This window comes from Anabas testudineus, chromosome 23 (assembly GCF_900324465.2).
Source record: "Anabas testudineus chromosome 23, fAnaTes1.2, whole genome shotgun sequence".
In the NCBI taxonomy this organism is placed as follows: domain Eukaryota; kingdom Metazoa; phylum Chordata; class Actinopteri; order Anabantiformes; family Anabantidae; genus Anabas; species Anabas testudineus.
Genome location: NC_046631.1, coordinates 3,187,375 through 3,200,607, shown reverse-complemented (window position 1 = coordinate 3,200,607; position 13,233 = coordinate 3,187,375). Strand labels below are relative to the sequence as shown.

Here is a 13,233-nt window from a genome sequence, read left to right as displayed (position 1 = left end):
GAGTCAGATTTCATGACATAATGTTTGCTTACACAAAACTTTTCATGATGATATATGATTTTTTGTTAGTTTTCTTAGTTAAAGTAAATATATATAAATACTGTGAGAAGTTAAATGTAAAGCCTAATTTCTATGTCATGTATTTAAGCAATAAAGTGTAATAGAAAGTCATTCTTCAAAAGCTCCAGCTCTACAACGTGAATTAACATCTCACTCTGATTTAATTAAAACGCCCTGTAAGGGGATGCCCCCCCCCGAGAGATCAACGGTCAGCTCAATAATCCTCAGGCACAGTCAACAAGTTTGACATTTAAACCACACTTTTCTTTTTTTCAAGCATCCAATTACTCTGAAGTCACACAGGTTGGATAGGAGCAGGAGAATTTAGTTCAGCACCACGTTCTCATTCGTTTCAAAGTAAAAGGTTCAAATGTGGACGAGGATGTTAAGTCGTTAACTTGGATTAAAAATTTAGGGCAAGGTGATATTTGGGGTGGATTCAATACCCAAATAGTGTCAACCAAGATATTAGAATAACCTTAATCTCTCACAAAGTACTTTTGGTGCACATTTAATTCCCCATAAGCCAACGTGCCAACTGCATAAAATGTGTGGATTATAGTGTGACATCAAACAGCCTTACTTCATTATATTATGTTATATCTAAATAAATGACTCATGAAATGTTTTTAAACTGTCTCTAAGTGATTAAACGACCTGTAAAACCAGCGTTATCATCAGACAATGTTCCTTCTCTTCGCCAGCACCTCCTACAACCGCGTCTAGCTACACGCTGATGGACAGAGTGTAATTATGGTTGTCAGTCATTTTGTAAGAGTAGCCGTCACTATATTCAGATGCAGGGTAGTGGAATGCAACGCGCTCCTCTTTATGCCGGCTTCTCTCAGCAGCAGATTCCATCTACCCCTCGGTCCATGAGGAGGAGATAAGAAGCTATCAGTCAGTCAGCTAATCTCATCCTGGCTTAGGCTCTGTGGCCACACTGTCAACAATCTGATTAATACTATCCTGCAGGCCGCACACACTGCCAACTGGCCACCAGCCAAAACATGCACACCGTCACATGTATGTAGTTAAAAAGGTATCACACACTACTTTAATAGAGCTGCAGACACTTCTTCCTTTCTCCATATGAGAGACTAAAGTATGAGAAGCTGTGTGAGTGGCTGTTATTTTGTATTAGGGATGCAACAATTCATAAAACTCCAAGTTTTAGGAAACAGCTGAAGTGATCAACACTTAAATTAGCCAAATGATTTCACTTGTCGTTGGCAGTAAAGAGCAACAGTAGTTCATTTGGGAACTTTAACAATAACTACATTTGTCCAACTCTGTGGCAGTGAGCCTGCAGCGCGCGCGCACGCGCCGAGCCTGTGTTCAGCCAAGCGCCTACCAGACAACACACTGCACGCCCTGAACAAAAAACAGGACTCCACTGCGCACTCTCGCGCAAAGGAGCTTGGTTGCCATGGAACGCGCAGTCACAGAGTAAAGCGATTTTGTACATGTCAAAAACAAAATTACCCGTTTCAGGCTGAATCTGCAAATCGATACAAAGAGGTCAGCGCAGCAGCTGTGTCGGCTGACTAGAATTAAAGTCTGCCAGCACGGATGAAACAATCAGGCCCTGGATTCTGACTGTAAAATAAATAGAGAGTCTTAGTCATATACTGTGGCTTCAGAGACTATTCAGAGCACTTCCTTTTTTCCTTTTTACTGTATTGCAGATTTAATTATAAATGCATCTAACAGATATTTTCTCCAGCATTCTTCACTCTACGTCCCATAATGACATGAAAAGATGTTTTTATATATATGTTGACACGAAACAGCAGATTGTAGGTAACTAAATTGTGTCTAGCACTGAAGGAGTGTTCATGAAACCACTTCCTGTTATTTGCTCAGCTGTGTCATCAGGACAAATACTGTAGCTTAACATGTTCATTCTGCAGTGGACGTAAAGGCACCCATTAAAAAGCATACACTAAAGAATGTCAGGACACTATGAACAGACAAAGCATTATGTTTGATGTTGATGATTCTCCCAGTCATGTTTGAAAATGGTACTGCAAACAGGACTGGGAGAAAGGGTGACGTGAAGCCTGCTGTAAACTGAGAACTTAAACAACGAACGAGCAAACAATGAACAGAACTGTAATATAATAAAGCTGTGATATAACGTGGCAAGAAAAAGTTTGTGAACCTTTTGGAATTTCATGATTTTCTGCATTAATTTCTCATAAAATGTGAAATTGATCTGCATCTAAAGCTGGAAAGGGTTATAAAGTGATGTCAAAGACTTTCACCAGTCTAAGAAGTCAGTCAATGAGGTCAAGAAGCAACCTCGAGTGACAGCCAAAGATTTGAAGGCATCACTGGAACAAACAGGTCGTCTATGGCAGGACACCACGGAGGTACTAAACACTGCTGCACATCGCAAGTTTGCAAAGAGCATGTGGGTGGTTCTTGTCCTTGCTGGTATTGTTGTTAGCAGTTGTTCTTGTTGATGATTTATTAGCTTTTTTTATTATGACGTAATATTTACTTCAAGGTTTTAATCGATGGCTGAGAGATTCATCCACACTGGAAATCAGCTGAAAGTTCCTCAGTGTTTGAAAGTATTTCTGACGTCTGACTAAACTGACCTGACTGTTTTTGTTGTTGTTTGGCCGATCCTGGGAGGATCTATTTAAATAAATAATCGAAATGCCATTGTGATTTAAATTCAAGTGCGATACTGGAGTTCTGAAATGCGTTTTCAAATAATCTAATGTTCATGGAAACATTAACTGGTATTTGCTCAGCTGTGCGCACAGGAGACATACTGAGCAAATAGGTTGGCATGCTCGTCCTGTGTGGGCATATACGCAGCCATTAAAAACATATATTGAAGAATGTCAGGACACCATAGGACAGACAATAATCTTAAAAGCACTATCGTCGCTGACGCCTCCAGTCCTGTTTGCAAATGGCACTGCAAACAGGACTAGGAGAAAGGATGACTTGAATCATATTGTAATCTGAAAGCTCAAGTAACAAAGAAGTAAAAATATGCTTTTCTAATTAAAACTACAAGTGGTCCATGCACGACTCGTTCTGAACTATAACTATAGAGGAGCTAATGTCATCAGAGCAAATATGCACACGGAGTGAACAAACATGAAGTATATCCATTACAGAAAACCGTGACTAATGTAATAATAAGCTGAAAAGCATTAGGGTTGATAGACAGATGGAGATGTAGTGTAATAGTATTACAGGACTCATTCTTCAAACAAATTAAATGGCAATGTTTTCAATGAATTATTAAGAAAGTTAATAAATTGAGAAAAGGGAGGTCAATCACAGATTTGATATATTAAACAGATAACACGGATCCAGTCACAATCTTTGAATAAATATCGTTGTTTGAAGGCTTCTTTTGTGTTTCTAGATGAAAGGAGTAAGGCTAAATGACTCATCAGTGTTTATTCTTTCCATTACTCGGGTCTGCTGTAGTTTGTACCGTATTGTCTTATTTCAGTGAGTACACACTGTTTCTAAAACAGAAATATTTAAAAGATTCTTCTGAGGTTTCCGGTTCAATTATTCTGCAGCATTCGTTCGCATCAGCTGCTGCAGTTCGAATTGTAACTTACTTACTCTCTTTACGTGTCGAACAGCAGCTGATACATCAAACGGAAATGGGAAATAAAAGCCACATTTCAAAGTTTAATGGCGACCTCCTAATGATACTAGACTCTTGCTCTTTAAGAGACACCTTATATCCTTAACAACACACCGAGTCTCACACAGCTCTTCCCTCCGCCGTCTGAGCCGGGCTCCTATGTAGGCACTCATTGAAATAGCTCAAAACAGAGTTACATCAGATCCTGTGTCATGATTTCTCTTTAAAGACTACAACATATAGTCAATCGTTTTAAACTAACAATGGAAAAAAATGGGTCACTGTATGTGCAAAGTGAAAATCGTCTCTCAGAGGGGGTTAACCCACAGAGAATTACCACCTGACTCTGTACTTCCTCCTCGCTCCACAGTGACTGGCAGCATCTTTCAGCTTGTTGTTTTGGTTAACTCTGATTCTGTTCTTTTTCCAGCTGCAGCAGACTATTAAAACTTCTCGTATTAAGTGCACTTGCAGCCTTTTTAGGTGTCAGTATGATGGCGAGAAAGAGGACAACATGAACATTAGTACGGCCACACACACACTCACCTCTTTGTCTCGCTCTATCTCCAGGCCAGCCTCCTGCAGGTTGGCCTCGAATTCTTGCCTGATCAGGCGCATCTCATGGTCACCAGGCTCCATTGACTCATTCCCTCCAGCGTATCCAAGTTCCATGAACACCTCGCCAACACATGCCTCCCCGCCCGGCATGCCCCCTCCTCTTCCTGCTGCCAGATCCGAACCCGCCGAAGGGGGAAAGTTGCCATTGGAAACTACAGATAGGCGATCGTGTGAGACCGAGGTGCTGGCAGGAGAGCGTAAGGAGTTGTGGCGTCGCTGATGGAAGACCAGGACGTAGTCAACCTTCCGTCGGCCGTCTGAGAAGTAAAGGCCTTCACCGTAGCCGTGAGGGGTTGAAGGTGAATCCACGACCTGTAGTGAAATAAGAGAAATCAACAGGAATATTTACAGTACGCTCACAGTAACAGTGCAATGATCTCCATCATTGAATCATTTGTTTACACTGATCATCCAAAGGTAGCACACTTGGTGTTGGACGGCACCCAGAGCAGCTTTAAGCAGCAGTGGAGTTACGTAATAAGTATCTGAATGAACTTAACCATCTCCTGCACTGTCAGCGCACACAAACACAAGTGGGTTTTGGCAGGTTCTCAAAAACACTGAAGTGAAAAGCTTCAGCAGCAGAGTGGGCAGTCAGCTCACCTTTGACAGTTGGATTCTTTATTTAGACAGAGGGAAAGCAGAGAGGGAGACTAAACATGGAGGACACAAGAGGGAGCGAGCTATAGGGTTTATTACTTCCTACAAGCATGTGGTTTTATGCTTGTTGGACTTTAATAGAGAAGATGTTGTAACATATAAACCATTTGTATGACACTATGGCCTATCAGCTGCTATATAAATCATATTCATTATCACACTTTTAAGAGTGCAATGTACTGTTTCTCTGCTTTAAACCGCGGCGTGTTAATAGAGCGTTAATAGTTAATGAGCACCAGCAGTGATGTCAGACACAGCTCCAGGCTGGTGACCTCATGCTGGTACCAGCTGAGCCCCGCACACCTGTGTGAGTGTACGGGTGCTTTTTAAACAATGCGCCGTCCACGCCGACTAATTAACTGTCATATCATATTGTTCTCCATGTGTGTTTCAGATGCTGCTTTCTAGTATTCTCCCTTTTGTTTGTGTAGAGCCTGAGAAGCACTATGGGGCCAACACTGTTAAAAATTGATGCTGGGTGTCCGTTTACTTACTGTTTCATAATCACAATGTGTGTAGAAATAAAAGAATCCATAAATTCATAGTCAATTCAACAACACACACACACACACACACACACACACACACACACACACACACACACATATATATATATATATATATATATATATATATATATATATATATATATATATGTGTGTGTGTGTCCAGTAAAAGAAGATTACAAGCATATAGGAAGTTGGGTGTAGGGCCTACATGGACTGTACAACAGCTGCTAAGCTACCACCCAGCTCCTGGAAGCCTCCCTGTGGATTTCTGTTTGCTGACACTCCTCTACGAAGAGGACTGTTCTTAGAAGGTTCCCCTTTGGTTTGACACAGCTGATTCCAAGAAGCCTCCCCAGGAGCTCGACCAAGCCCAGGGCGACGGTCCCCGGAGGATGTCAACCTCCCTTTTACACCCTTTTAAGTTAAAGTGGAAAACATCTTGCCTTGCAGTGCAGAGTGCAGGTGTATTCAAATAATAGGAATAAAATGCTGCATGTTGCATGAACACTGAATCAAATAGAGTCCAACAAGTAGCTGCTGGGCAGCAATTCACAGTAAAGTCCCTGTGAAATGTAACATGACGACTGGAAACTATTGGCAGAGGTCGTGACACCCGTTGCTCACAGGTGTGTAAAACTAAACTCAAGGCGCAGAGGAGAGAAGCAACAGCTTGTTGCTGTGGTACTTACCGGGATCTTGTCCTCACTCGGGGAGATCTGCATGCTGTTGTGCTTCAGACACACACAGAGCAGTGGAAGGAGAAACGCAGGGGCGAAAGTTGGTTTTCAAAGCTCATCGACATCACCATGATCACCATCTCCATCCCCATCATCCCTACATGCCACCTGAGGTCACTCGGGTTAGTCCGCAGTTAGGAGCAAGAGAAGCGAGCCCTCATCTGCGCCACGTCGCATTGTCTTAGCTACAGAGAGGGGGGGATCTGTCAGGACAGAAGAGGCTGTCTGTTCGGTCTCAGCAGCCTGATCGCGCGCTGGTGAGACTCATCCATCCGACTGTGTGATCTGGAGGCTGCCTGCGCACCGACGGCGCTTTTTGGCACAGAGCGCGCCACACTGCAAAAGATGTCCGTGTGCGATGCGCGTCACCTGGACTCGGCTGCAGAGTCTTAGAAATGGATTAATATAAAGATAATCGGCACGTCTGCTTCCAAAAGAGCAGCACTGCATCGCTGGAGTTATGCACCCCCCCTCACAGGAAGCGCAGCTTGATTTAGTTTCATTGAAAACAGTCTTTGCAGTCGGCGGTTGGAGGTGGATATTTTTTGCAGTGTGGAGAGAGAGAGAGAGAGAGGAAGCAACCCTGGTTGCTTAGATGCAACTTGGAGAGAGAGAGCTGTGTTTTCCCAGTGTTTCTTTTATCCCTGTTAGAATTCTGTCTTTCCAGTGTTTCAAATAAAACTCAAATAAAACAGCTACTGGCTCATCACAATGTTAAGAGCACAGTGTATTTCAAGCTTCCTATTTTAGATTTGGAGAGGGATGAAGAGGAGGTTGTGAATGAAAACAGCAAAAATAGACTAGAAATAGATTTACCTAGAGACTCTTTGAGGAGGGGGGGGTACATATTTATTAGGAAGGAAGAATACTTCACATGCACAGCTTGAGAATGTTTCAGTGCAGTTTCTCAGTGTGAAATTGAATGTGTACAGTAAAATGGTGGAGTGTTAATAGTTAATGAGTAACACTAGGAGTGATGTCAGACACAGCTATAGAGGTTGGTGACCTCACCTGTTGGTTTTACACACACATATATATATATAAAACTCTTTATTCACCTGTAGCAGACTTTGGGATTCTTCAGGCCATGGTTCGAATTTGTAAGGTTCAGGTTCCAGGATACTGTAGGACATGGGATCTAGCCCCATCCCAGACATGTCCCTGGTGAGGTGGTACAGGGCGTCGCTGTGGATGGAGGAGGACTCGCTGAGCGCCGTGGCCACTCGCATGAAGCCCGCACCGTTCCATGACTCTGAAAGACATTTATGGTGGAAATGAAGTGGAAGTACGAACGAAGTGCAAATGAGACAACTTCAACCTGAGGTGTAAGAGTTTCTAGGTTTGCCAGAAACCTGGCAACTTCCAGGAAGTGAGTCCAGTTTACTCCCGCCCAGCACACACTATACACAAAAAGAGCTTCTTAGATGATTCAGTCGTACTGATTCAGGTGTATTTTTATTTTTTCTTTCATTTATCCAGGCAAAATTACTTTAAAAGAACTTAGCATACAGTAGCATGCACATTATTATGCATCATATTGTTTCTCTTAATACTCTTGACTTAGATGAAGATCAGATCACAATCTATAAAAACTAATGCAGAAACCCACAAAATTCCAAAATGTTCACATACTTTTTCTTGCCACTGTACATTCAGTCCAATAAGCCACCGAAATAAGCACAGTTGTGCACTTCTACCTACTGAACTGTTGCAGTTTTGTATTCTAGGGTCTTGTGGCGTACAATCACAAGCTCTCATTTCCAAGCTAAAACTGGGATTTAATCGGCCAGGGTGCATTCTCATAATTTGTGGAATTCATTTACCGCTCATCGCCATCTGGAGAGGCAAATATGCAAAGTGGCCTAGTGAAGCTTTGCGAATCGATGCACGTGTCAGTCACTTCACAAAAGGCAAAGCCTACGTCGAGCTGCCTTCTCAACAATTGGCCTCAAAACACAAAAAGAATTGGCTAGAACACACGAGGGAAACAAAAGAAATGCTGTAAACCATGTGAAAGTGTCATTTCTCACACAGCACACAGCACATCACCTGTTGATTTTCCCAAACACTCATTCTTCGGGAGTTTATGCGCAGCAGTGACAAAACAGAGATTTCCTCTTTTTATCAATGTGACTGCAGGAGTTGCAACAGATTGCCTTTTTTTTTTTGTAATAAGGTTACTGTGTGTGTATGTGTATATGGTTATTTTAGGCATAGAGACAGCTGTGGCCATAGTAACGCATGGGACCACGTGCTGCGCTCTCATTTCAGCACCACGGACAGCTCCCTCTCTGATCCACACATGGTTGTGTGACACAGAAACGTACTTCACTGTACGTCCACGGAAGCGGGGAAATGTTTTTTTTTTGATGGTGTGTCTCTTAACTGAATGTATGGCAACAGCCGTGTTTTCTGGTTCTCGCAGTTCCCTTGACAGCAGCACAGTTGCCTGGAGGTTAGAGAGGCAGGCCTGTATCTGGAAGGTCGCCAGAAGCTGGTAGGAGGGGAAATGAATGAGAAAATCCCTCTTGTATAAATATAAAGCATCAGATCACCGAGAGCCAAAATGAGGTTTGGCTGAACGTCTCCAGATGCTAAAATGGACGAGGTTCAGCTGATAAAATGGGTCTTAAATGCTATGTCAATGTAAAGACGTGGCTTTATGGAGCGTTTTGGAATCTCACCCACCTTCTGTTTGTCAGAATGACAACTCTCTCTATCTCCACACTAATTTCTACTGTCACAGACAAAGGGCATGTTGCAGGGGACAGTTAATGGGCAGCAGCACAGACTAAACGCTGATGCTCTTATCAGACGCCGCCTCAGCTCTGGCTCGCTCACTGTGTGGAACACACTCGGTTTCATGCTATTGTTATTATTGTTAGTTTGTGTTGCAGCTAGAAAGATTTTGCACACACACTGAGAATGGAGAGTCTTTAACCAGGTCATTGAATTTTACCAACTGTAATTCCAAGTATTTTTTCGTATTTCTACAAATACATGTAGGGGGGTCTTTAATTTCCAACACATCAGCACTAATTGAACTTTCCACATGTGCTATTTTTGGGCAACAGGCTACTTAGAAGCCTGGCTTCTAGTGGTACGTGCAACAGCCGGAACATCATTATTGGTTATCAATTGGCCATCTCCCATCATCAAGGATTCTGTGTTTTAATTACTTTGGAAAATAAAACCTCCTGGAGGTTCAATAGTGAATCCTGATGTCCCAGAATCGTCCAATCATTCCCCAGCTGCAGTCAATACTGTCCGGCTGCACCATTTCCAAAGGCTTTGCAGCCCGTTCCAGTGTTCCAACATGCCGTGGTGGATGTTTCCAAAGCTTCATTTTTAGCTTGAGTGTTTCAAGATTTATGAGTTTGTTAACAAAAGCAAAACAATCTTTTCAATTAGCCCCAACTCTTCGCTCGTCTCACTTACAGTAAAGCACAGCAGCAGTCAGCCATGCGGACTAACCCGGATTACTGCTCTGCCCGAGGCTTACTGAGCGCGAGAGCACACGTCTGCCATGAAGTCAACTTTAAAAAACGCACTGGTTGTGTTGGAGTGCGGTAAAACAGCTCCTCCAGGACACAAACAAGTACACGAAGACTATATTACCACAGAGAGAGAGGTCTGAATGCATAATCGAATTAAACTGCAGCAGCCTCGCATGCAACTGTACACCGTGCCTGCTGTAAAAAAGCTGCCTGTTGACTTTGGCCCCACGCAGCCTGCTGACACACACAAACGCACACTCTGGGGGAACAGTGAAGGGACAATAGGATGGTTATTCCACAGTGGTCCTGTCTAATGTGTCCTTTTTGTTGGGTGAGGATTTAGGAGGGACAGACCGGACAGGCCACACAAAGGAGCCAGAGGAGGGTTTCCTACAGGTATCTGTGACACTCACCTGCATAGGTGGAGGAGGGGGATCGGCGGAGAGCCATTTCACATCAACTCCGAGGCACGCCTTGTTTCCTCCGAGTTTCCACTCGGCCGGTCAGTCAGCCATGCCGGTTTGCTGAGAGCAGCAGGTGAGAGGAACAACAGCAACAGTCTGACTCAGTAGTACAGTCCTCAGCTCAGCAGAAGCTTAGCTCTGCTGGGATAATGCTCTTCTCCAACTGGTTGGCTGCAATACAGAAACTCCACAACTCAGCCTATTGTGTACACTCACTTAACTCACTTAATGCATTGCACAACAGGCTTGTGGGTAACAGACCGGCTGGCTGATTGGATGTTTGGCTAAGGAATTACAGAAGAGATTACTGGTTCCTCTAAATTGCATTAATTACTATACCTTCTGTTTAGGTTTAGCAGCAGACCTGTGGGCTGTTTAGGTCTTAGGAGCAGGGAATGGGCATCCCTCTACAAATGAATGTTATATAAAGAGGAGTACAATTCATGCAGAGCACATACGATGTATGGACTTCACAAGAGCAGGCTGAAGTGCAGCCTTATCAAGATATGAACTAAAAACAAGGCAAGAATAAGACAATTCACCTGGAAACAAATGGATTCCTTTATGTCTAAGAGGTTCCACTGGTGTAAAATGTTCTCCTCTGGACATTCATCTGATCTTAATCAGACAACAGACCTGGATCAGGTCTCACTACAGAATCATATACTGTTACTGGCTTATAAATCACTAAAACTTTCAAGATCAAAATCTATCTCTGATCTATTACCAATGACTTTGTGAACTAGAATTCAAAGAATCAACAAGTTTGCTCACTATAAGCAACCGAATCACTGTACAAAGGCAAATAAGCCCATCACTGCACGCCGTGATTTTCCGAACAGGCTTCTGACTCAGACTGTGACATTTTAAGCAGCAAGTTTGTGAGGGTTTCATCGTCTTAGCGAAGTATTAATGTGACAGCTGTGCTGGAAATGCTGAGGGGAGCTCTGATGCAAAAAAAAAACAAACAACCGATTTAGTCGGTGACGATGCAGCGTTGTGACTTCAGTGTCAAAGATTCCCGAGCAAGACAGTGTCAGTGTCACAGTGTTGCTATGACAATGTTTTGATGAGCCGGCCCCTATTGTTTGCATCTGGCGTTCTACTAGCCTCCGCATGAGGGCAAAACACAATGTACAATGTAATCCATTTAAATGTTCAGATGACGTCATTCGAAGGAGTTCACATTACAATGTTTGTATCTTCACGGCACACCTTTAAATACGGGAAAATGAAGCTGCTCTTCACACTCAAGGACCATCATAAACCTCCTTTAAAGCTAAAAAGTGATGTTTACCAATGTTTTAGTTAAAGCGTACACTATTTTTTGCTCTTTATTCATATAATCTTATTATAATAGGATATAATTCCATCACATTAATGACAACTTTGCATTTCTAATGCTAATAAAAATAGCATTAATAAAATAAAAAAAGGATCAAATTTGAGGCAGAGTTGCTGCACATTCTACTTCCTCCCTCTCTAATAGCTTGGCCAAATGTCCTCAGTGACTAATTGTCCTACCTGACGGTAACTGATGCTAAATACAGATAGAGTGTGAGAGGCAGCGTCAGGTTGCACACACATACACCAAAGCACACCCCAGTGTTCCTTCGAAATTCTGTCAGTAAAGGTATCTGATGTGGTGCACTGACTGACAGCACCCACGCACACACACACACACACACACACACACACGCACACACACACGTACGTACGAACACACCTCCACATTCGGGCTCCAGTTACAGCAGGTACAGATATGTTGAGGGTGTTAAATATTAAAGGCTGTAATCTTAACGGCTAGGTGTTGTAATCGAGGAAACCGCGAAAAGGTCAAGTTCAGAGTGCAAGCTGCTCTGTGGTCATGTCGTGTAGTTTTCCCGGCGAGCAACTGGGCGAAGGAGTCACACAAGTTGCATGTTAACACGAGAGAGGACGCACGTCCTCGCTCAGTGTCAAGCTATAGATGGTACACAGGTGGGATGCTTCTCCTCAGATTCAGGTTTCATTTAAGATGTGCAGATTCACTGAATCTAATTTTGTTTTTGGTGACAAAACCCTAAATAACACAGTTTTAGCAATTACAAGGATGTTGAATGGGGGGTCCAAGTCCCCTTCACAACCTGCTTAGTCTCCTATAACGCTGTTTTACATTTTGCTGCATTGAGACTGGATACAAAGCAGAATTTAGGGTTGCCGTGGTTCCATTCAGAGTCAATGCAGATAATGAGTGATCCAAATGGATGAATATAAGCTAAGATTCGTCTACACAGAATGCGTCAGCTTCACTTCTCAATCATGCATCTCACGCTTGTCTCATAGCACAAACACCGCATGCTTCCAACTACATCAGCTGTGCACGCTCCAAATACTTTTTCCTCCTTTACGCACGTGGCTACGTTTGTGCGTTGACCTCTGAGCCCTGTCCAAGCGTAGGCGGCCCGATGCAGCGGTGCTGCACCTGAACACATCCTGGAGAGGAACATCCTGTGGAGACAGCGTGCGTAGCAGAAATGGAGACAGAGTCAGATCCAACAACAGTGAAACTGAGGCGATGACTGATACATAACGTGACACATAGCACATCTGTACGTACGCTCTTCAATTCACTAAAAAGCAGCTGCCACAAACAGGATTTAGTGCATCACACCCACGCATCATAATCACATCCATGCACATTTAACATATGCATATCTGGCTACTGTATTTCAGGACTCTCTTTGTTTCCCCTAACTCCTAACCTGAACCCATGGCTTAATGAAAACTAATGAACTCAACCTGACTCCTGACCCTAAAACAACCCTCACCCTGCAGACCTAAAACCTGCACTGTTGTTCACACACAACTCCGATTCATACAGTACAGTACATATGAGCACACGCGGGCTGAGTGATTTCCCCTGTCGCGTGATCTGGTTCACGTCTTCCTGGAGAGGAATGCGAGTTAATAGGGAAAGAGAGCGATTTGTCGATTCTCAACGCTCCAGTTCAGTCCAGTTTCTTCCAGTTTCCTCCCACTGAGCTCACAGACCTGTCAGAGCTTAGGAGGTTATTCCAT

General features: G+C 43.3%; 1 protein-coding gene across 1 annotated transcript in view; it reads right to left on the bottom strand.

The window, feature by feature from the left end:
* ano2b (anoctamin 2b) overlaps positions 1-10,159 on the bottom strand; it is a 36,643-nt gene extending 26,484 nt beyond the window's left edge. The window contains exons 1-4 of the mRNA XM_026363120.1: positions 10,123-10,159; positions 7,271-7,464; positions 6,165-6,206; positions 4,235-4,618 (exon numbers count right to left, since the gene is read on the bottom strand). Of these exons, the coding sequence (XP_026218905.1) occupies positions 4,235-4,618; positions 6,165-6,206; positions 7,271-7,464; positions 10,123-10,159 (657 nt within the window). The remainder of the gene's footprint in view (positions 1-4,234; positions 4,619-6,164; positions 6,207-7,270; positions 7,465-10,122) is intronic.
* Positions 10,160-13,233: the final 3,074 nt, after the last annotated feature.